At 49.8% G+C, this 21778-nt stretch overlaps 1 protein-coding gene across 1 annotated transcript in view; it reads left to right on the plus strand.

Moving 5' to 3' along the window:
• Positions 1-19768, plus strand: part of dysc (whirlin protein dyschronic) — a 352774-nt gene extending 333006 nt beyond the window's left edge. Inside the window, exons 11-12 of the mRNA XM_077650615.1 lie at positions 8306-8437; positions 8672-19768. Coding sequence (XP_077506741.1) covers positions 8306-8437; positions 8672-8881 — 342 coding nt within the window. The 3' untranslated portion in view covers positions 8882-19768. The remainder of the gene's footprint in view (positions 1-8305; positions 8438-8671) is intronic.
• The last annotated feature ends 2010 nt before the right edge of the window (positions 19769-21778 follow it).

Genomic DNA, 21778 nt, shown 5'->3' on the forward strand with positions numbered 1-21778 from the left:
ACAGCGCTTAACCCTCTATCCCGCGTAGGTGGTGGTGAAAGCCCTGTCTCATCGTCCAATCTCTGAGGCCATGTATGAGGATTATGAACACCGCCACGCGAATGGCCCGCACCACAGCGCTTAACCCTCTATCCCGCGTAGGTGGTGGTGAAAGCATTGATTTGAATATTGCAGAGAGGTTGCGTGGAGAGCACTTCCTAGTGGGCCGCTCCCCTTACAGTACTAGGTGGATTCCCTTATTCAGGGACCCCATTGGTCTGGGCCGCCACTCGAGCTCGCTGAACTAGGGCTTGTTGGGTCGGTAGGTCCAGGCAGCTGAGCACGGCCACCTCCCAGTCCTCTCGAGTAGGGGAAGGGGTTAGGGGCGGAAGAGAAGGATTGTGTTGACATGCCCAGACCATGTGGAACGTGTCAGCCACCTCCCCACAGAAAGAGCAGAGGCCAGAGAAAGAAGTGTCGAAATGTTTGAGCACTGCCGGGCACAGTAGAGTGTTAGTAAAAAGTCTAAGCAGTATTATCTCGTCCGCTTTCCCTAGCCCCTTGAGAGGAGCCGGGTACTGACGGTGCGAGTCCCGGCAACAAGCGGAGAAATCTTTGAAAGTTAACAGAGGATACGAGTCCTGGTCCAGATCGGTAGGGTCTACGTCGGGGTCCCGGTTAGTGAGTGCGCCGGCGACCGAGTTGGTGGCCTCATTCCGTGGTAGGCTCTGGTGGCCTGGAGTCCAAATGAGAAATCGGGTCGTGGGGTCCTGATCCCGAGCTGCTCTCCTAAGTATTCGTTGCGCTGTTGGCGTTATTAATTATAATTAATTAATTAATTGTTTTTTTTGGGGGAAAGGAAATGGCGCAGTATCTGTCTCATATATCTTTGGACACCTGAACCGTGCCGTAAGGGAAGGGATAAAGGAGGGAGTGAAAGAAGAAAGGAAGAATAGGTGCCGTAGTGGAGGGCTCCGGAATAATTTCGACCACCTGGGGATCTTCAACGTGCACTGACATCGCACAGCACACGGGCGCCTTAGCGTTTTTCCTCCATAAAAACGCAGCCGCCGCGGTCGGGTTCGAACCCGGGAACTCCGGATCAGTAGTCGAGCGCCCTAACCACTGAGCCACCGCGGCGGGGCGCGTTATCCAGCCCAGTTCATAATTCTGGCAAGCCCCTCGCTAGTCAGATATGATGAATTTAGATTCAGCGTGGGAGGCGGCTAGGGCGATTTCTACCTCCTCCGCGTGGGTTGTGCTAAGTGCCTTAAAAGTGAGACCGGTATTCCCTCGTGAACGACTGCGGCCGTGTACCATCCTCCCCTGGAATGATAAGGGCCCGCAACGTCTACATAGAAAACGCTGTGTTTGGAGCCATAATGGCGCTGCAGGGCATTCGCCCGCGCCTGACGCCGTCCATTGTGGTTCTCTCTGTCCATTTTGGTAGGAAGGGGTCGAACACGGAGGGCGCCTCTCCATAGTTCTGGCACTCGTACCCTTTCCTCAATGTAGTGGTCATGTTGTATATATAGCCGGCCCAGTAGGCGACGACCGGACACGGTCTGGGCAAGACACGTGTATTGATTAGTGAGGTGCGCCTCGCGCAGCTCCCGATAGGTGTTCACCACCCCCAGTGCAAGGAGCCTCGCATTTGAGGTAGAGATCGGGAGGTCGAGCGCCCTTTTCATCATCTTGCGGAGAGTAACCTCTAAGATGTCTTCGCCATGCTTGCGCAAGTGCAGGTATGGAGTCGAATATAGAATTCGACTCGTCACAAAAGCATGGGCGAGTCGCATCCCTACTTCTGAGGCCCCCACGCTTGTTGGAGACGCGGCGGACCATGCGGCCCACTTGATCGCCAACCTTGCGAAGCTTGGCTATGGTTGTGTCAGCGCGACGGTTCTGGTGAAAAAATAGTCCGAGGACTCTAATCTCAGTGGCTTCGTGTATGGGTCCGCTAGCCAGAAAGAGAAGTATTGGGGTCTTGCATCTCTGCGAGGGGCGGAGATGTACGAATTCTGATTTTTGAGGAGAGCACTGGAGACCACAGCACGTAGCATAGCGTTCCACTACGCTCGCCGCTGTTTGCAGGCGGTCTTCCAGTTGACCAATGTTGCCCTCTGGTGCCCAAATGGTGATGTCGTCGGCATATAGCGCATGCTGTACACCTTCAACCTCAGCCAGTTGGGCAGGGAGATGGAGCATTGCGAGATTAAAGAGTAGTGGAGACAGCACAGCGCCTTGTGGTGTGCCCCATGTACCCATAGTGTAAGTACCGTGCTCCTTGTCCTGAATGCGGATAATGGCTTCGCGGTCCGTTAGGAAATGTTTATTGTAATCAAAAGTGTTGTGTCCACAGTGTGTCTCGCTGAGGTGAGAGAGAATGACGCTGTGTTTTACGTTGTCGAAGGCACCCTTCAAATCCAAGGCTAGAACCACCTTGTCATTAGAGGTTGCTCGACAGGCGTGAGTACCTCGTGGCTGAGTTGAAGCAAAATGTCTTGTGCCGACTTGAGAGGCCGGAATCCAAACATCGTGTCTTCGAAAGTGTTACGGGCCTCCAGATATTGGGAGAGGTGATCTCGAATCACGGCCTCCATAAGCTTGCCCACACAAGACGTTAAAGAGATGGGTCGGAGATGATCGGTATTGATGGGCTTCCCTGCCTTTGGGATGAAGGTGACAAGAGCCGTTTTCCATTCTAGGGGGAGGGGTGTATCGTTTTTCCAGATTGCGTTGATGTATTCTAGCAGGGCCTCATACGCCGGCTCAGGAAGGTTGGCCAAAACCTTGACCGTAACCTTGTTCCTGCCCGGCGCGGTACCCCGTCTCATTTTAGCAAGAGCCGCCCGCAAATCGTGGAGCTGGAACGGACGATCCAGATCCGGATTAGCTCTGCCTGCATAGAGATATTCCGGTCCACAGGGGTCTTGGACTTGACACAGATACTGATACCGTAAAGTCTGGGCAAGTTGGTCCGTATTACATTTGAAGATGTGAATCGCTCGTTGCAGATGTTTCTGTGTTTCTGCGCGGGTATGAGTTGGATCTATCTGGCTGCGGAATAGCTTCCAAGTGTTGCGGCTAGACATTTGTCTAGCAACAGAGTTACAGCGATCCACCCGGTTTGAATCGGCGAGCTGGGCAGCATACTCAGCCGACTTCTGCGAGAGGTCGTGAATCCGCAAGCGGAGTTTACTGTTATGTTTCTGACGGCGCCACCTCTTAGTGAGGCTGCGCCGCGCTTCCCAAAGATGAAGGAGATGGTTGTCCACATCCGTCACCTTATCTGTGAGTTGTATTTTCTTCTCGTGTTTGTGTAGCGTTCGGAGGAGGATGTGGGCCAGGAAGAATAGTCGTTTTGGAGCAGACTGTACGGGGGCGGCGATTGCCGGAAAGCCGTCCAGTCTGGCAGGTGGGCCTGCGCTATGGTGCGGTGTAAGGGGCGAGTGTCAATGATAGTGTTGATAATGCAGGGGTCACTGCCAAGGGTGTCCTCGGTGTTGACACAGTCTGCGTGTCTTATGTTGCGGGTGAGGGTGAGATCGGGACAGGTGTCTCGAGTTACGGAGTTGCCCACACGTGTTGGATAGACAGGGTCAGTATGGAGAGTAATGCCCAGGGTGGAGATTAGTTCCGCAAGCTTTCTGCCACGCGACTCTTCCTTGCGATATCCCCACAAGCGACTGGGGGCGTTAAAATCGCCGACAATCAGAAGGGGGTCACGACCTGCTATCTTTAGTACTTTACAAAAGATGTCCGAGAACTTAATGTTCTTAAGTTTAGGGGGGCAGTATGTATTTAAGAGGAGGACTGTCACCATCACGTACGAATAGGATAGATTTAGTTGGAGATCGACCTCCTGCGCGGTAAAGCCTTTGTGGACAAGAAGACAGGTGGACTTGTTCCGTTGGAAAGTGTTGTAACCTGACAGCTTCACCGCCGCCCCAGGTTCCTGAAGTGCGACTAATGCTGACGTATGCTCAAAAGTGTCGAGATATAATCTCAAGTGGGCTCGTTTTTTATGGTTTTTGAAACCGCGGCAGTTCCATTGCACGACGGAGAAAGCCTGATGTTTTGGAGGGCGGGTGGGCCTAGTTCCCACTGCCATGTTGAATTTGGGGTTGAGCTGGGCTAGACTCCGCAGCTACGGCTCCCAGGCCTTGAACTGGGAGGGACTGCGCGGAATCTTCGGCAATTTCGCCCAGGTCAATACCCCTGGTAAATTTTGGTGGACGGCTAACGTCCTTTAGTGGGCTAGGCCTGCGGCCAAGGCGTGGGCCAGTCTCATTCATCCCTGTTTTAATGTTATTGGTGACCGCAATGGTCACCTTCTGAGTGATGTCTTCCACTAGCTTACCAAAGTTAGAAAGCTGGCCTACCAACTCGGCTAGGGTGTTTTCTACAGCCGTTAAACGGCTGTCCATCGTCTTTTTCTGAGGGCTCTCGCACATAGGCTCAGATTCCTCAGGGCGCACCACTGGGACCGCTGGCGACGACGGCGGGGATGGTGATTCTGCTTGCGCAGAGCGCAAAATTTTGTTTTCCGCAGCTAGCTGAGCTAACTGCGCGCGAAGTGCCGCCATTTCGCGGCGCATCTCAACGATTTCAAAAGGAAGGGAAGAAGGAGGGTTAGAGGCGGAAGAGGTGGCGACCCCAGCCCAGCTGCCTACCTTGTTCGATGACTTCTTGGAAGCCGCAGGCGTATCCCGCGTATACCGACTGCGGTAAAAATACGGCAGGCCTTACTCGAACTTCGCGCCTATTATTCGAAAATTATTTGAGAATTAGAGGACATATTCGATTCGTTTCGAATAATTTTGAGCGTACGCGACTTGATCCGTTCGAATAACCGAATAAAAGGATATCTGATTCGTGATTAGAAATTTTCGTACATTCCCACACCCCCACAGAAGAGGCTTGAAATGGCGAATACCCGTTGCTATGGCTTCCAAGAGTTCAATTCACGCTTGCATGTCTTCTGTGGCCCACGTGCCCGATCGCACGTTTGAGCTGAACCAGGAAGGTTTGTTCTTTTGGGGGCGCATCTCAGCTCAGCGCCTGCGCACAATGGCGCTGCGGTGGAGCGTCTCCGTGGTGGCACACGTTGCCACCAGTGGCTCGAATCGCACCGAACCCACGAGAGTTGAGGCTGGCGAAAAGAATCCGAGCGGACTAAGGAATTTATTTTGCGACGCCGAGGATGGAGAACCCACATCCCTCGATGCAAAGCACAGGTCGACGAAAGCCAAAGCGTCGCGCTTGGAGTGAAAAACCAGACACGCTCTCGCATTCGGTAGGCAAAATACGTTTTCTTTCTTAACTGTTTACAGATTGTTATTTTAAACACTGCGAGAGATACATCGGTGCGGCCTGTGCAGCTGGATTGTACAGCAAGGCGGACATAATGTACGTGATAGAGCTCAGTGATGAAATGATAAATTAGCTAAAATTTACAGATCAACTTTCTTACTTTTGATTTCAAGGGCTAACATTATATCAATACATTGAGTGCTATAAATATAGAAGCTGAGTCCAGTTTTTAAACTTTCTTTCTCAGCAATGCGTTTCGAAATGTTTAACGTAAAAAATTCGCATTCTGTAGCTCGTAAAGTCTGCTTCCCGCAATGCACATTTTCAAAACGGGGTCGCTGAGCGTAGTATTGTCAAGAAAATCACGTTAACTGCTTCTACGGCATAAAATAGAGAAGTGCCTTCCGTATTTGCTGTATTAGAAAATCGAGCGACGCCATTTTAAAAATGTGCTTATCGGGAAGCCAACTTTACGAGCCGGAAATTGCGTGTCTTGACGCTATTTCGGAATCCATTGCGGATAAAGAAAATTAAAAAAATGGACTAACCTTTTCTGTTGACGGCCTTCAATTTCTTAAAATAATACTTGCCTCTAAAACATAAAGTAAAAAGTTGAATATTTAATTGTAATTAATCGTTTAATCACTGTGCTCCATCCCGTGCAGAATGTCCGCCTTGCTCTAGAATCCACGAGCACAGACCGCACCGACGTATCTCTCGCAAGGTTGAAAATGACATTCTGGAAATATTTAAAAGAAAAAACACCCAGTATAACGGCTACTGAGTGTTCAGGTTGAGCATGAGTAACTGCTGCGTGATCGTGCCAAAACTGACTTTGAACAATACGCTTGGTTGCATCGCGCCTACCGGCAAAACGAGTGACAACCGGGCGCTCATCACAGCGGTCATACGCGTGACACTTTCTGGTCGCGACAAAGGGCATATACGTACAAAATACTGTAATTTAGACGGCTCCCTACGGCTAGAATGTGCAAAGAGCCGAAATTAGCTGAGCCAGGTTATTCAAAATTTGCCAGGTGTGTACGTGTGAAATTTAATACATCTGCCGATCCCTGCATTTCGCTCAGAAATGTGACCTCCATGCCTCCTTGTAGTAGCTTAGGCACCTGCTAAAGTACACCTTGCGCTAGCTGCAAACCGTCAAGTGTAACTGGCGATGATGTACATTTTCTTGATGCAAGCGCCGAAAAAGGCCAAAAATTGTGCACCGATCTCTTTGTTCTGGCAAAAGACCAAGACAGCGACTGCGGAAGGCGGAGACGTGAGTAATGATAGGCGCGCCATGTTGACGTCCCCCAATGAGATGTGGATGCAGACACGGATTCAGCAAAGAAGCATTGCGTACGTCTGCATCCACTTCAGATTACGGGCCAGAGGGCCATTTTTCCTCTCTGCTGAAGGGCATTGTGCCTATGATGGAGAAGCGCTGTCGTACAGTGCCACTTTTTATGGTAGAACCACAACTTTCCGGAAATTCCTTGTGTAGCGGCTACTTCGGAGTCCGCCCGCAACGTGCGGTCAGTGCACCGTATCAGAATTAAATCTTTGCTTCTGAACAGCCCGTGCGTTTAAAACCGCTGACCTCTTGCACCACTACGGGAAAGCAGCTCGCATGGTCGCAAATGCGTGCGCTACTTTATTATGCTAACTATTTGTAACCGTCTATTTTCCCAGAATACGAGGAGGCCTAACGCAAGCCCCTGAACTGCTGTAGCACCAATAATCATAATGCCGACACAAATAACATCGGAAACAGTCCTTGGGCGTGGCGGCATTTATGTTGCGAATGGGACACCGATGCCACAAATTGTTCAGCAAGACAAGGCTGCCTTCTGGGCTTTGAGTTGGCCATGCGCTGAATGCAAATACTGTGTGCTGCCTGCTTCGTGCGTTTGTCTTTGGATGCGCTCTATGCACAGCAATCATATGTCTTGTGAGCTGTCGCAAGAGAAAAAGCGACGTCAGGTGGACAACCCCAAGCGTCTTGGCGGGGCACGCGCGGCGCACTGCGGCTTCTGCGCGGAAGACTGTTTCTCTGTCTAAGCACTAACACGAAAAAGGACTGCGGAAAAGACAACGGCTGGAAAACTGTGCCCTTTATGGCAGAATGCGTGTCACAATACTCATCTGCACCACATGTTACTTGCATTCGCATCTGCAAATAGCGTAGCAGTAGGGTAAAAAAAATCTAGTGTGCGTCGTATTTCATAAACACGAGAGTGTCAAATTTGCGTACACCGATGTACTCTACGAATATATGTGGCAAATAACGACGCAGGAAGTGGTTTCGGTCGGAGCGTGACAGAGAACGCAGGCTGGCTGGAATTGCAGGGAACGCCACAAAGCTGCCAGCACGAATCACGCGCTTCCGGTACCACTCGTTCTGCCAGTGGCGCATTACGATTAAGCACTGGAAAAGTTTTCCAAGTCGCTCTTGGGTCGCAAATCCCAGAATTTGGCATACGTGGTCTGGATTCGAAACCAAAAATGTTATTTCTGTCAATGTTCAGCGGCCTTTCTAATCACGTGCCCCTTGGAAAAGGATCATCTTAGCTTTATTCTGTATTGCATTCGTTTCCTCGTTATACAGACAAACAATGCGGTGCTAGCAGGCGTGTCCCGACGGCCTCTCAGCGGCACGTGCACGGGACTTCTTCTTGGGGGGGGGGGGGGGGGAGGGGTGAGACCTGCCTCGTGCCCGTTGCTACCATATCGTAGGGGAAAAGAATCGTAAGCCAGGCCGGAGTTCCCACTGTCACAGTTCAACACGGAGTATGCGTGCATTGACTGCCGAATTCCCAGTGCATAGTGCGGTTGAGGAGCGTGCAGTATGAAATAACGTAACTGTCATGGCGGATTTTCTCGCTTAAAGGTTTCAAGATAACGTCACGCGTTTGTCGTGCTCCGATATGAACTCCAAGCAAAATCGCACCGCGTATAGCGTGCATGACTGTGGAAGTGAACTGGAGTCGCGCGCTCTCCACCGCAGGGTCACCGCGTCGAGGAGCTCATGGACGGCCGGATGCGGGTGACAGTACGGCGCACCAAGCCCGTGCTCGGCATCGCCATCGAAGGCGGCAACAACACTTCGCAGCAGCTGCCGCGCATCATATCCATACACGTACGCCTTCATGTGTCTTGCCGCGCTTTTTTTTTCTCGCTAAAGCCGCTGGAGCAAACGAGTTCGCACATGGTGTTTCTTATGGTATCGTCCACGGTCCCTTGACCGCGTTGCTCGTCCTTAAGAAAGCGCAGTTAACAAACGTTCAGTAGCATAACCTCTCTTCCGTAGCTTTTTGTTTTTCAGGTTCAGCGGACTACCGAGTGAGCCTCTGGCGCACGCATATTCCCGCAGGATTCTGGGGCGGCGAGCGAGGCCGGCGGCCTGCAGACGGGCCACGTCATCCTGGAGGTCCAGGGTGTGTCCACGCGCAGGATGAGCCACGGCCACGTGGCCAAGATGATCGCCGACGCCTATTACGGAAGCCCCGGCGGTGTCTCTCTTCTGGTGGGCCAGGGGCCGGCCAGGCCTCGCAGACAGTCCGTCATGATCGTAGACGACTAGGGACGCCGTTCCGCTGCCACCAGTGTTGTGCGCGCTCTCGGAGCGAGGCCACGTGCCCGAACATTTTCGTGATCTCGTGTGCACGTACGCGTACTGTACGCTGGACGACCATCCTCTACACCTTGCTCTCCAAATCTCGGATACATCGTGGGGTCAGTACAAACAATGGACTTTGCTTCCAAATGCGTACGGTTCAGCTAGTGACGAGAGCGATTTGTACCTGAGGAGCGCTGACTTGTTGGTCAAATGGCACTGTATGACATGTGGTCAAACCTAGACTCAGAACGAAGAAGGAAGACAAGCACTAATTCGGAATTCCTCTATCAAGCAAGAAAAACCACGCCGCGATGATGCAGTCATTTTTTTTCGATGCGGTAAATCGAAACGAGTTAGCCGTAAGAGGGAAAACACAGGAGTTTAGGATAGCGCTGCAAAACAGATATTCGGCTTTAACTGAGGAAGACGATCTTGATGTTCATTCAATGCAAGATAATCTGACATCAATAATTACGGAGTGCGCTAGAAGTAGGCGGTAGGACAGTTCGAAAGGATACCGGGAAGCTATCTCAGGTGACGAAAGATCTGATTAAGAAGCGCCAAAGCATGAGGGCGTGTAACCCTACCGACAGAATAGAGCTAACAGAGCTATCAAAGTTAATAAATAAGCGCAAGGTAGTCGACATAAGGAAGTTTAATATGGAGAGAATCGAGCATGCTCTAAAGAACGGAGGTAGCCTAAAAGCAGTGAAGAGGAAACTAGACATAGTTAAAAACCAGATGTATGCATTAAGAGACAAGCAGGGCAATGTCATTAGCAATATGGATAAGATTGTTAACGTAGCCGAAGAGTTCTACAGAGACCTGTACAGTAGCGAATGTAATCAGTGCGTTAATGAGAAAGACAGCAGTGCACAGCAATGCGCCATCCCGCCAGTAACGAAAGATGAAGTAAAGAAAGCCTTAGAAGCAATGAAAAGGGGAAAAGCAGCTGGGGAGGATCAGGTAACAGCAGATCTGTTGAAGGATGGAGGGGAAATTGTGCTAGAAAAACTAGCCACCCTGTATACGCAATGCCTTCTGATCTCGACTGTACCAGAAGCTTGGAAGAACGCAAACATTATCTTAATTCATAAGAAGGGAGACGCCAAGGACTTGAAAAATTACAGGCCGGTCAGCTTACTATCTGTTGCCTACAAAGTATTTACTAAGGTAATCGCTAATAGAGTCAGGGCAACGTTAGACTTTAATCAATGAAATGATCAGACAGGGTTTCGTAAAGGATATTCCATAATAGATCATATTCACACTATAAATCAGGTGATAGAGAAATGCGCAGAATATAACAAACCTCTGTATATAGCTTTCATTGATTACGAGAAAGCATTCGACTCAGTGGAAACCTCAGCAGTCATACAGGCATTGCGTAATCAGGGGGTAGAAGAGCCTTATGTCAAAATACTGGAAGATACATATAGCAACTGCACAGCTACTATAGTCCTCCATAAAGTCAGCAATAAAATTCCAATAAGGAAGGGCGTCAGGCAAGGAGACATGATCTCTCCAATGCTGTTCAGCGCATTTTTACAAGAGGTATTCCGAGGCCTGAATTGGGAACAGTTGGGAATAAGAATAAATGGAGAATACCTAAATAATCTGCGATTCGCTGATGACATTGCCTTGCTCAGTCACTCAGGAGGTGAACCGCAAATCCTGATCAATGATTTAGACAGGCAGAGCAGAACGATGGGTCTAAAAATTAACATGCAGAAAATCAAGGTAATGCTCAACAGCCTAGCAAGCGAACAACAGTTCACAATTGGCAGCGAGAGCCTAGAAGTTGTCACGGAATACGTCTACTTAGGGCGGGTAGTGACAGCTGATCCGGATCATGAGAGGAAGATAACTAGAAGGATAAGAATGGGGTGGAGCGCAAATGGAAAATTCTCGCAGATCATGAGTGGCAGTTTACCAACTTCCCTGAAGCGGAAAGTGTACAACAGCTTAATCTTACCGGTACTCACCTACGGGGCAGAAACGTGGAGGCTAACGAAAAGAGTTCAGCTTAAGTTAAGGACAACGCAGCGAGCCATGGAAAGAAAAATGATAGGTGTAACGTTAGGAGACCGGAAGCGGGCAGAATGGGCGAGGGAACGAACACGGGTTAATGACATCCTAGTCGAAATAAAGAGAAAGAAATGGGCTTGGGCAGGGCATGTAATGCGAAGGCAAGATAACCGCTGGTCCTTAAGGGTAACGGAGTGGATTCCAAGAGAAAGTAAGCGTAGCAGGGGGCGGCAGAAGGTTAGGTGGGCGGATGAGATTAAGAAGTGTGCAGGCAACGGGTGGATGCACCTGGCAAAGGATAGGGTTAATTGGAGAGACATGGGAGAGGCCTTTGCCCTGCAGTGGGTGTAGTAAGGCTGATGATGATGATGATGATGATGATGATGATGAAATCGAAGATGCTGTGAGGAATCAGTTTGCAGACGACCGGAGCCCCTGCCGATGACATTTTTTCTTAAAGAAGCTCAAACAGCGCCAAATGTTCTAATGCGCCAACTGGAAGGTGCCTTAATAGTTGCTTACAGGAACGCTCGGCGACTCTCAGTATCATTAGGGGTGCGCATCTGCCCGCGGATTACAGGATTTATGCCTGCTTCTATTTTTTTCAGATAAACAAACACGATCGGCAGAGCCAGAAGTCAACTGCAAAGTGAACTCTAAGATTCACCGCATCGCAAAACGCCGCTACATCTTCACCGAGTCGGTTTTCTTCCTTGAAAAGGAATCGAAGCCAGAGCTTGTCCTGCCTTGCTTCTCTCTTCACCGCGTAGTTTTTATCGCAATATGTGTTGTGCTTGAACTAGAAAGATTTGATTAGTTTTGTTCAGATGAATTCTCCTTTGTAAGCTGCAAGCATATTGAAGTTCCCGGGATGCACCTAAGAATTCCAATTTTTCTGCTTGCCCTGTATGACTTAAGTCTTGAACGACGAAAAAAAGCGAGGGAGAGCCATGGGGCGGATGTAATTCATGTTAATATCAGGTTCGTGGGCCAACCCAGAAAAGCTTCCGTTTTAAACGGGAAGTTCGCGGTTAGTGCTTCTCGAGCACTTCAGGTTCAAACTGGACAAAATCTCCAGAACTCGACGCACTGCGCGTCGTGAGATATAACAAATTCTATTGATCTGCCTGCAGCTTGAATTATATATTCCTGTCCCGCTTATGTGTCAACAACACGCCAACGTTTTTTAAATGTTTGTGTTCTTACGGCGATTATCATTTCCGAGGAGACAGAGCAAGAGACCTGGATGAAGGGACGCACAGCGCTGCCTCAGCTACACTGCCTCACATCTTGGTTCTGAAGAGGAAGTTGACATCAACAAAATGGATGCTGAATACCCAAAGCACCTCGCTCGTAAGGAGAGTTAATCACGGGCTTACGCTCGCCACGGTGGCAGTCGTGATGGGAAAATTTTCCGCCAATCACATGTTGCTGTAACGCGCTGTTCGCAGGGACCCCGGAACAAGAGGGGGAGGGTGAGCGACCCCCACCCCAGTTTACAATTTCTTGCGCTCAGATCAGATTTCTGCCAAACACATCAATTCTGTCCTACCACAAGTCGTTGATTGTCTGACCCCTGTTCGGGAGCTTGATTCACAGAACTGAGAGACTCTGCACAAACTTTTTAAAGGGACAGGGAGGAGAGCTCTATCAATTTTTTTTAGCAAAATCTTATAGTTCGGCGTTTCATGGCTTTGTTGCCGCTTGTCTGTTAGCGAAAAATGCATTTATTTCAAAGAAATTGTGATTCGAAATTTAGAAAGTTTTTCCCGTCGCTCCGATTCAAACTCGGCGCCCTCTTATGACGTCACGGCGCCCTCTTATGACGTCATAGGACAGTGACGTGAAACGTGACTTAAACGCAGACTCCGTGATTTCTGGCCGCTAGCGGCGCGGTTTAGCAGCAGCAAAATGAAAGTTGCCGCCGCCGCACGTTGAAGGGGTCGCTACCGTCGCTTCGTTTACGTTTTAACCGGCGTCTTGCCAGCATGATGGATCCCGTTCCGGAACCGGACAAAGAAGTTCTCGCAAGAACTCCGGCCTGCATTTCAACGACCTCAGCCCCACAGAGCGTACGACCCTTTCGAGGGAGCACGGTTAGGTTAGGCGCCAGCGGGTCGTTTCCCCCTTCCGCCTTGAGCAGCCGTTGCTAATTAAATAACTTAACCCCAGTGCGGGGAACGCGAGGGGCAATGACAAGGTCGGCACGTCGCGCCCATTGGAGGCTGGCTGAGGCTTTGGGGCCAATGGATTGTGATCCCTTAAAAAGCGCTGTTTCATGGTGCAGCAGGCGGCGTCGAGGAGGTTTCCCACGGTTGCAAGGGCTAGGTTATTATTTTTTGCCACAAGAAACGGATGGGTGCTCAAGGGCGCTCGCGTCAAATATTTGGCGGCTTGAAAGTAAAGCCGACGCACGACGCTTCAACGGATTCCGCTCGTTTCCGGAGGTACGGGGTCCATGGATCGGGCTCTCCCGCCCACTTGCATGTGCCTTCAGATGTGTACTGTGAATGGATTAAATTCGCTGAAAGCTTGATGAGAACAGCTCCGCTCAACTGCCGAAGCTATTGAATGAAGCCGCAAACAAACTAGTTGGAGGAGAGCGGAGTCACGCTCTCTGCAGGTTCCAAGTCTCTTTTGCTTAAATGCTTTGTATTTTGCCCGTAATAAACGCCTTCTGTTAAGTAGTTTGAAGTTGGCTGGTACAGCCGGGAACGTTTCGCCGGGCGACCGTACGAAGACACAAGTGCTCTTTATACTGCTAACTGCCTTGTACGATCGCCGACTATCGTGCCATCATAGTTTTTTATCGACAGTGGCGATCATCTGGCCAGCCTTAACAGGGTTCTTCAAAGGTTCACTAGCACTTGAAGCGGCACTTGGAGTTCCTCTGCGGTTCGGCGCTTGTAAATCGAGGTGTGTCAGAAACAAAACCACGGGGCACGCAAAGCTCGTAGATGCGAAGCGCCATAAAAAACTGAAACTCTCTTGGCCGCCTGTGGCGCCACCGGTTTTCTTTGCTTCCAACATTCATGTTGTCTTTTGTCTGTCTTCCTTGTGTGATAAAAGTACACTATCAATTTCAAAAGAAAACTTCAGTATTGAACCGCGCAACCTTCCTTTGTCAGCCTCGGAGATTCGTGGTGTCCACGGAGGAAGAAAAATTCCTCCAAGGTGGCGTCTCTTGTCCTATGACGTCATCATGCTTGTACTTGCGAGATTGGCCTGTGGCGGCGACGCCTGTATTTTGGCTTTTGCTATTTTCTACCTTAGAAGAGCTTTGTTTTCAGTAAGAGTGGCGTTTTTGTGATCAGGAGTTGGTATTCTATCGATACAAGCCATCTTCAATTTCTCCTCAGTGTCCCTTTAATGCAGTTCATCTCTGCTTGCGTGTACCTTTTATCAAGAAGGCCGTTTCAATTCAGGCTTTATACGCATAAACAGATACACCTTTCAGCAGTGCAAAATAAAAAAATATCAACAAAGTATGAAGTCTAAAGCGCAAATAGAAATTAAATAAATAAATGAATGACAAAATAAACTCGAAGACTTGCCCCCTTCCCCCAGTCAAAAAAAAAGTTCCGGAGTCCCTGGCTGTCCGCGTGCAACCTTGCGAATTCGCTGCCTGATTTTCAGGCGGCAGCTGACGCATCAGTGCCAGTAAACTGTGAGGCAAAGTGAATTTTCTATCGGCAGAAAACCTGAGTGCAAACAATGACGAGGTCATAAGAAAGATTAAGAAAGGACACATGGAGAACTGGTGGCATGGACAAAGGCAGGCAACACATTTGGAGCAGTGAAACACCAACTACGGGCTATGCGTGTGTACGGTAACGAACTATGTTCACTTTCTCACGTTCACTTGTCTTTTTCCTCACTTAGGCAATCTCCATCCACTTTTGCAGACATCAGCACTGTTATTCTATACACTTCGGGGACTTTTTCGGGGAAGACTTTAAGGCCTTGGTCCCAGCCGTTTTCCTGAGCACCGGCTTTCCCCCCTTTTATCACTGCCTCAGCGGAGGTGGTGGCAATAGAAGACTGGCGCGCTCGCCAGCGCAAAAAAAAAACAGCTGCGATAGTACACGCAGTGCAGTATGTTGAGTCAGCGGTGCAGACTGCTCTAGCGTCATTGCCGTGCCACACATATCGGCTGTGAGGTCCATGCGTCTCCCTTTTTTTGTAAGGTCCGCTGGACGCGTATGCAAAGGCGCCACTAAGCTGCAAGCAAGGCACTACAGACGCAGCGCACATTCTGCACTTCGTCGAAAGTTAGTGCGACGTCGGGTGTAAGGCCGAGCTGTGCCGGCGGACTCGACCAGGCCGTCTGCTGCGGGCGGTTCACGTAGCAGTGGTGAACTGCTCAACGGCGCCTGAGGATGCGCGGGCAGACAATGAGGACGTCTCGAGCCGACTGTCGGCCGCATATAGTGCGCGAATGACGATCGTCGTCAGTGCTGGGCCGTTGATCAGCGTTGACTCCGCGCCTCCCGTGCGTCGGCTCTTCTGTGCGCTGCTCATGCAGTTATCACCGTCAAGGTCCGTAGCCAACGATCTCGCTGATGGCGTGTGTGCGAAAACAGCCGTGGGAAAAGGCAGACAGCAAGGCTGCTCGTAGAAAACTGTATCGGCGCTACTGAACAGCAGAGCGTGCACCATGCGTCAGTTGTGATCTGATCGCTTCGTGTCAAGTTTTCTTGTAGATTTAGAAAGACCTTCAGTTGCTTGGTCCTCCGGGCTTGTCCTGGCCACGAACAGCATTTTTCAAAGATTCACAGCCCAGGGGCGTTCTGCCCCTGAGCTGTGCAGTGGGGCTCTATTGCATCCACGCATGTCCTAACTTCCGGAGGGGGAAGGGCCAGGACCCCTCTTACCTTCGAGAGGTTTGTACGGATGCGTAATGAGCCACACAGCATAGACCAGAAGCAAAACCCACGGGGCTCCAAACTTCTCATGTACATACATTCTGGCTTACATCTTTCGGGGATCTCTGAGAGTCTGTCGGCGGCCGCCGTTTCCTGCACCGTGGAACGGCAAAGACTAAGGGTGCGAAGACCAAAGGCAGCACGCACTTCTCAGTCTGAAAATTTCAGCAGCACAAGGGAAGGCAAGCGCACTACTCCCAGAGGTTGTGTAGAGATCTTTCTGCCAACCTGCACCAGGATGCAATGCCCTTGAGAGTTGACAAAACTTCGGCGACATACCTAATGAACCTACGGGGCACTTTTGCTGAACGACGACTTCAGCGCCCTTATCCATGACACGATAGTTGACCATCTACGACAGATGGTCCGCGTGGTATTGTTCATAAAAGGCGGCCACCGAAACTGCTGTTTGCTAAGCTGGTAAGCCGCAGACACAATGCCTGCATAAAAAAAGCGGGGAGCAATGACGATGTGCCACGAAGGTGATCTAGACCTGCTCGGAAATTTCCGTCCTCTCGTTTCATCTCGCATTTCATCGAAAGCAATCTGTGCTAGACACAGTTCAGAGTGAACGAAAATTGTCAACCAATGCTCCATTTTTATTTCTCTCGCGGACAGACAGCTCGGAAGGCGGATGCCGACATTTTAAAGTCAGCAGTTCTCGCACCCGCCTCTGAGCGGATTTCCGCACTGACCTACGCTCTCGCAGGAAGGACATCGGCGCCACAGAAACAGTGTAGCGTCCGCAGCATTACAACTGTCTCCGAAGTCTAAGCCACATGGTTGCAGTGCCGCCCACGTGAGCGCAGCCCACGCGGAGGAATTTCAGCCGGCCGCATGCGGAAAGACAGGGCCACTACGATAAGATGATTTCACATCCATCATGCGTCGTCCTGCACCGGGAAAAGAAGCGCGTCGGCAATGGAAGCATTGTCTGGCGCCGCTCGCGTGCGTAACTTTGAGTCAACAGCATGGAGGGCAGTACCCAGTAAATGGCATGTGCGCGATCATACTGGTACGTGGACTGATGTCGAAAGCGTCGTAAACTGGAGGCGTCGGCCAAGCTTGCTCGCTCTGCATGTAGCAAGACGGAGAAATAGAAGCAGAAAACAAGGCAGCACCGATGGCGACAGGCTCGCATGTGAAAAGACAACAGAGGGCCTTGCTTCAACTGCCTCCCGTGTCGTTGTGGGTTTTCTACAGTGACGTGTCACTGCCTCGGTGACGTTCTACCACCCGAATAATCTCTGCTGAACGTCCCATGTGACTCATACGCCCCGCCTGGAAGCACAGAGGCTCTGCTGGCCTATTCCAGCGCAGCTCCAATTGGGATACTCAAGTCCGAGCGCCCGAGAACTGGCTTGCGGCCTAGTTCCGAAGCACGACCGAAGGCGAGGACAGCCTGCCTGAACGCCTGCTCAGTCGTTCCTTGGAGCGACACGTTGCGGCCCTCCGCGCAGTCGTGACGTCCGTTCGAGACTGCTCTGTGAGCACTGACATTTTGTGCGTGGCGTGATATGTGGATAAGCGTAACCTAAACGACGTGCACTTGTTACTAGAGTAGATTTTTTTTACCTCCGTATGGGCGTGAAGCCCATTTGTAGCTCACTTGCCTAGACGCACGCACAAAAAAGTATAAGCAGGGCGAGTGAGCTTTGTAGATATGTGATTACTCTATACACGGGAGATTTTACATAAAGTGTAGAATAGATCTGCATACGTTGTCTACAAAACAAAAAGGCAACAAGGAATATCGTTCAAAAAACTGCTTGGTTGACCGGAGCTGTTGCACTAATATATTACTGTTGCTTCGTCTTAGAGAGTTTGGGCCGGGTATAGGAGATGATTTTGTACGTATGCGAAAGTCTGAACGTGCGCCGACAAGCGCGCGCCAGCGTCCACAGGCTTCCACACGTGTTAGCGTATCTCTGTATACACTCGTGGCGTTTCGACGGCACCGTATTTGCACACTGCGTACGGAGGTCTTTTTATACCGCTTTTGTGGTGTGAGTAGCAATAGGGGTAAGAATCACGCGGAAAAACTCCACAAGTTGTGCACTGGTCGTGGCTCACTGTGGTTGTTGTTTCTCTCACCAGAGCGGTGCGCGCAGCACATTTCCTGCGCCCCACTGCTTGCGAGGCGTCCACGGCGGCAGCGCTGTGTCTCAACGGTTCCTAAACATGGCTCATTGCGGGGGAGCCTAAACGTAGTATTTATAGGGTTCATATGAATTATACACAAACGTTGCGAGCCCAAAATGGGTCATCTGTGTGGTCATACCACTAGATTTTTTTTGTCTCTGCCGGAGCTGTCTGAATTGACCGGATTCGTGCTTCATTCATCCTTCCTGTCGGTCAGGCAGTGCAGTCTCGCAAAGAACCTAGTCCAGGCCCTCACTTTTTTGGGTGGATAGTGCCGAGGAGAATGAAACACCTTTGCTATGTTTGTGTTTTGGGGGTGTGCAACTAAAGGCATAAACTCTGTTCACTGCCTCGCTTTAGGCGCCTTTCGGCTCGCTCTCCGTGCAGGCGCACTCACATGCCGAACACGCCCCAACCCAAAGGTGCAGGGCGAGCGTCCCACGGCTCCGCCCCCTGGATCTGTCACTGTCCGGTGCGCTTTTTTTGTCCTCGGTACGAGGCGAGGCTGCCGCGCTTGTGGACTGCGCATATCGAGAGCGGTAGTAGCTTGCGTGCAGGAGAAATAGCCTGTTGTTGTGACGCACTCTCGGTCCACAATGGCAACGACTGTAGGTCCGTATGGGAGTCAGTTTGTTACGGAAAGCGCTTAAAGGAAGCATGAGCGTTGGCTGGCGGCTGTGCTGTGCGTTGCGTGCCCTTGCTTCTTTGTTGTTGCCCCATTTATTCTTGCCGTTGGCCTTCACTCTGTTATGTACGTATGTGCTCACGCGGTGTCTCGTGCAACTCTCAGAAATAAAGCACGTTCATTCGAACTCAGAGTAATTGTTGATCGTTTGGTGGCAACGGTTTCCACACGCTAAAAGACAGTTACAAATTAATTACAAAATATACGTAAATGGTGCGTGGCAAATTAACCTTAGTCCTGTAAAACTGTTTTTAAGCTGCCCACTCTGAAAAAAAGAATCGATTCTCGGCATTCAGATGTAATTTAGAATAACCGGCATATTCAGCATGCTACTGCACAAAATTTTGGGCTATTGTGGCTGATAATCATCTCAAGTTTGATCTACACATCAGTTATTAAAGAATCCTCGTAAGGCCTATATGCAATTTCTAAATGCTGAAATTTTTTCCCCATTGATGTCCTTAACCTTTTGTCGTGCATTTGTTCACTCACGTATTAATTTCTATATATCTGTTTGGGGATGCACATATTCCTCGCAGCTATCCCCCTTATGGGATTTTCAAGGAAGAGCTCTTCGAATTGTCGCGGGAAATATTCAGAATGAGCATACAGACGAATTATTTCCAGTTCTGGGTATCCTAAATATATGACCTTCTACCTTAAAATTCTCATTCCTTAATTTACCACATCATTCACAACACATTAAATTTAACAACCACATGTCTTCGTCACTCACTACGCACCAACAGGTTTGTTGCATGACATCCGCTCTTGCTTTCTATAATACTCACGAATTATGGTCGACAAACACTAGAATTTATGGGTACTGATGTGTGGAATAAATTTAAATATAACTTTCAAATTCTTCACTCTTTAAAAAGCAAAACTACTTCTACCTAATTCACACTAGTCTATATTCTTCAGTGTTTTGGTTTGTGTTTTTCTTCTAAAAATAACACGTGTTTACTCGATGTTTTAACTAGTGCTCAGTGCCTACTCCTCTAATGTGTCTACTGCTGAAGTGACGTTATTTTTTGCTGTCGCCTACATGAAACGTGTTAGTCTACACTGATTGGGACACTTAAACAGTTTTTTTTTCGGGAGGGAGGGAGGGTCCTTGAAGCTATGTGTTTGTATTTCGTGCTCTATGCTAAATAAAGAAAGCTTGAAAAGAAAAAAAAGCCTGGCTTTTGGACTGACCCACACTAGTTCACTTTGGTCACCCCCCAGCCTGCAACGCCCTGCACAGCGAGAGCACGTACGTGAGTACGGGTTGTTCTCTTCTGGCCACACATAGATTTGAAATCAAGCCCAGGAGGGCTGTTCCCAGATTGCAGTGCGCGTAAGCCATTGGACAAGGGCCTGATTCGGCTGTCGCCACGGGTTCAGGGACAGCGCGTCTAACCTGGTGTTTGTGTACAGGAACCGCGATTTTCTGATTGGAAGTAGCGCTGATACCGGTTGGTGGGGTTAGACAATTCCAGTAGCTTCTTTGGAATATGAAAATGAGACGCGGGTTCGATGCCAGAGCGCAGGTAAGCGCAGCGTTTCGCGGCCGCACGCGGCCAAGAGAAGGGAGCCGAAACAAGCAAGCAAGCCGGGAGAATGCCCCCTAAGCAACCGCCAAGGCCGATCAAAGAGCACGGCTCAAAGCATCCCTGAGCCACCCCGTAACGTGCGACGAACTCCATTCGAAGAGCAAGTTTTCGTTGGGGTTCCTCACAGATGTCGCTATAGAACAAACAGATCACGCAGGGAGGTCGCCAGTTTTTATTCATTTATACTTCATCTGCAGGAACCTGAAGCGCTCAGGCGGTGCTGCCAATATTTCAATGCGCTCCTCCAAACTCAAAAGAAAACATTTGACAGAAGTCTGTCTGGTTGGGAATTAAAGGAAAATTTTTCAAGCAAACAACCAGAACTGCCATGGGGGTGTGGATATCGGTCACAATGGCTAATTTAACCATGGAAGACGTCGAAAGCCGGGCGCTTACCACCTTCAATCTCAAGCCAAAGTTGTTCCTTCGATATGAGACGACTGTTTTTGTGTGGTGAAAACGTCCGAAATAGAAAACCTCCTAACCCATCTAAATTCAACTCAACCGGCCATACAATTTACAGTTCAACGTGAGCAGCAGGGCAGTCTGCCTTTTCTCGACGTTCTAGTCGCAAGGCACGACAAAGGCTTGCGGTTCCCGGTATACAGAAAACCAACCCACACGGGACGGTACCTCCATTTCAATTCGAATCAACTCACTCCCCACAAGGCATCTGTCATTACATCTTTATTGAAGAGAGCCGACACCATATGTTTTTCACATGAAGAGAAAAGAAACGAGAAGAACCGAGTAGTCTCTGATCTCCAAAAAAATGGGTACCCCATTCATTCATCCGACGCGTCAGAAAAAAAACAAAAAGAAAAAACAAAAACAGCTCTATTCCTTCCCCAAGCGCACACCATAACCGGAAACGTGCTTGCATACCAGACGTGAAAGGCGTGAGCGTGATGCTGGCTCAAATTCTCAGTAAAGAAGGGGCGCTAACAACGCACAAACCGGCTACCACCATCGGACGCCTTTTCCCCCGCCCGAAAGACCGTCATCCAAAAGAAAGGGCCCACGGGGTTGTATACAAAATTCCCTGCTCAGTCTGTCCGACCTCGTACGTGGGGGAAACGAAGAACTTCACCGAAAGAATGAGGCAACACAAAGCGGGCGTCCGACATATGAACCGTGAGCGCAGCGCAGTCGCTGTACACTGCGAGGAATGTGACCACCGAATTGACTTAGACGGCACTATTGTACTGGAGGGCGAAGCTAACTAGCGCAGGAAGCTTTTGCTGGAGTCGTGGCACATACAACAGACACGAAAGAATGTTAATCACTCCCTGGGGACACTCCCTTCGTCATACATCCATGGTTTGCGGCCATTGACCCGGATGTATTCAACACGAGGGCTTAAAAAGCCAAGCTGCGCCTCGCCCGTAGTCACACCGTGAAGAAGGGACCGAGCCGGTCCCGAAACGTCGTGTTTTTCAAACATTAACCTGATTGGCGTCAGTCATCTTTCCACTAAGCTCCT

Source organism: Amblyomma americanum, chromosome 1 (genome assembly GCF_052857255.1).
Source record: "Amblyomma americanum isolate KBUSLIRL-KWMA chromosome 1, ASM5285725v1, whole genome shotgun sequence".
In the NCBI taxonomy this organism is placed as follows: Eukaryota; Metazoa; Arthropoda; class Arachnida; order Ixodida; family Ixodidae; genus Amblyomma; species Amblyomma americanum.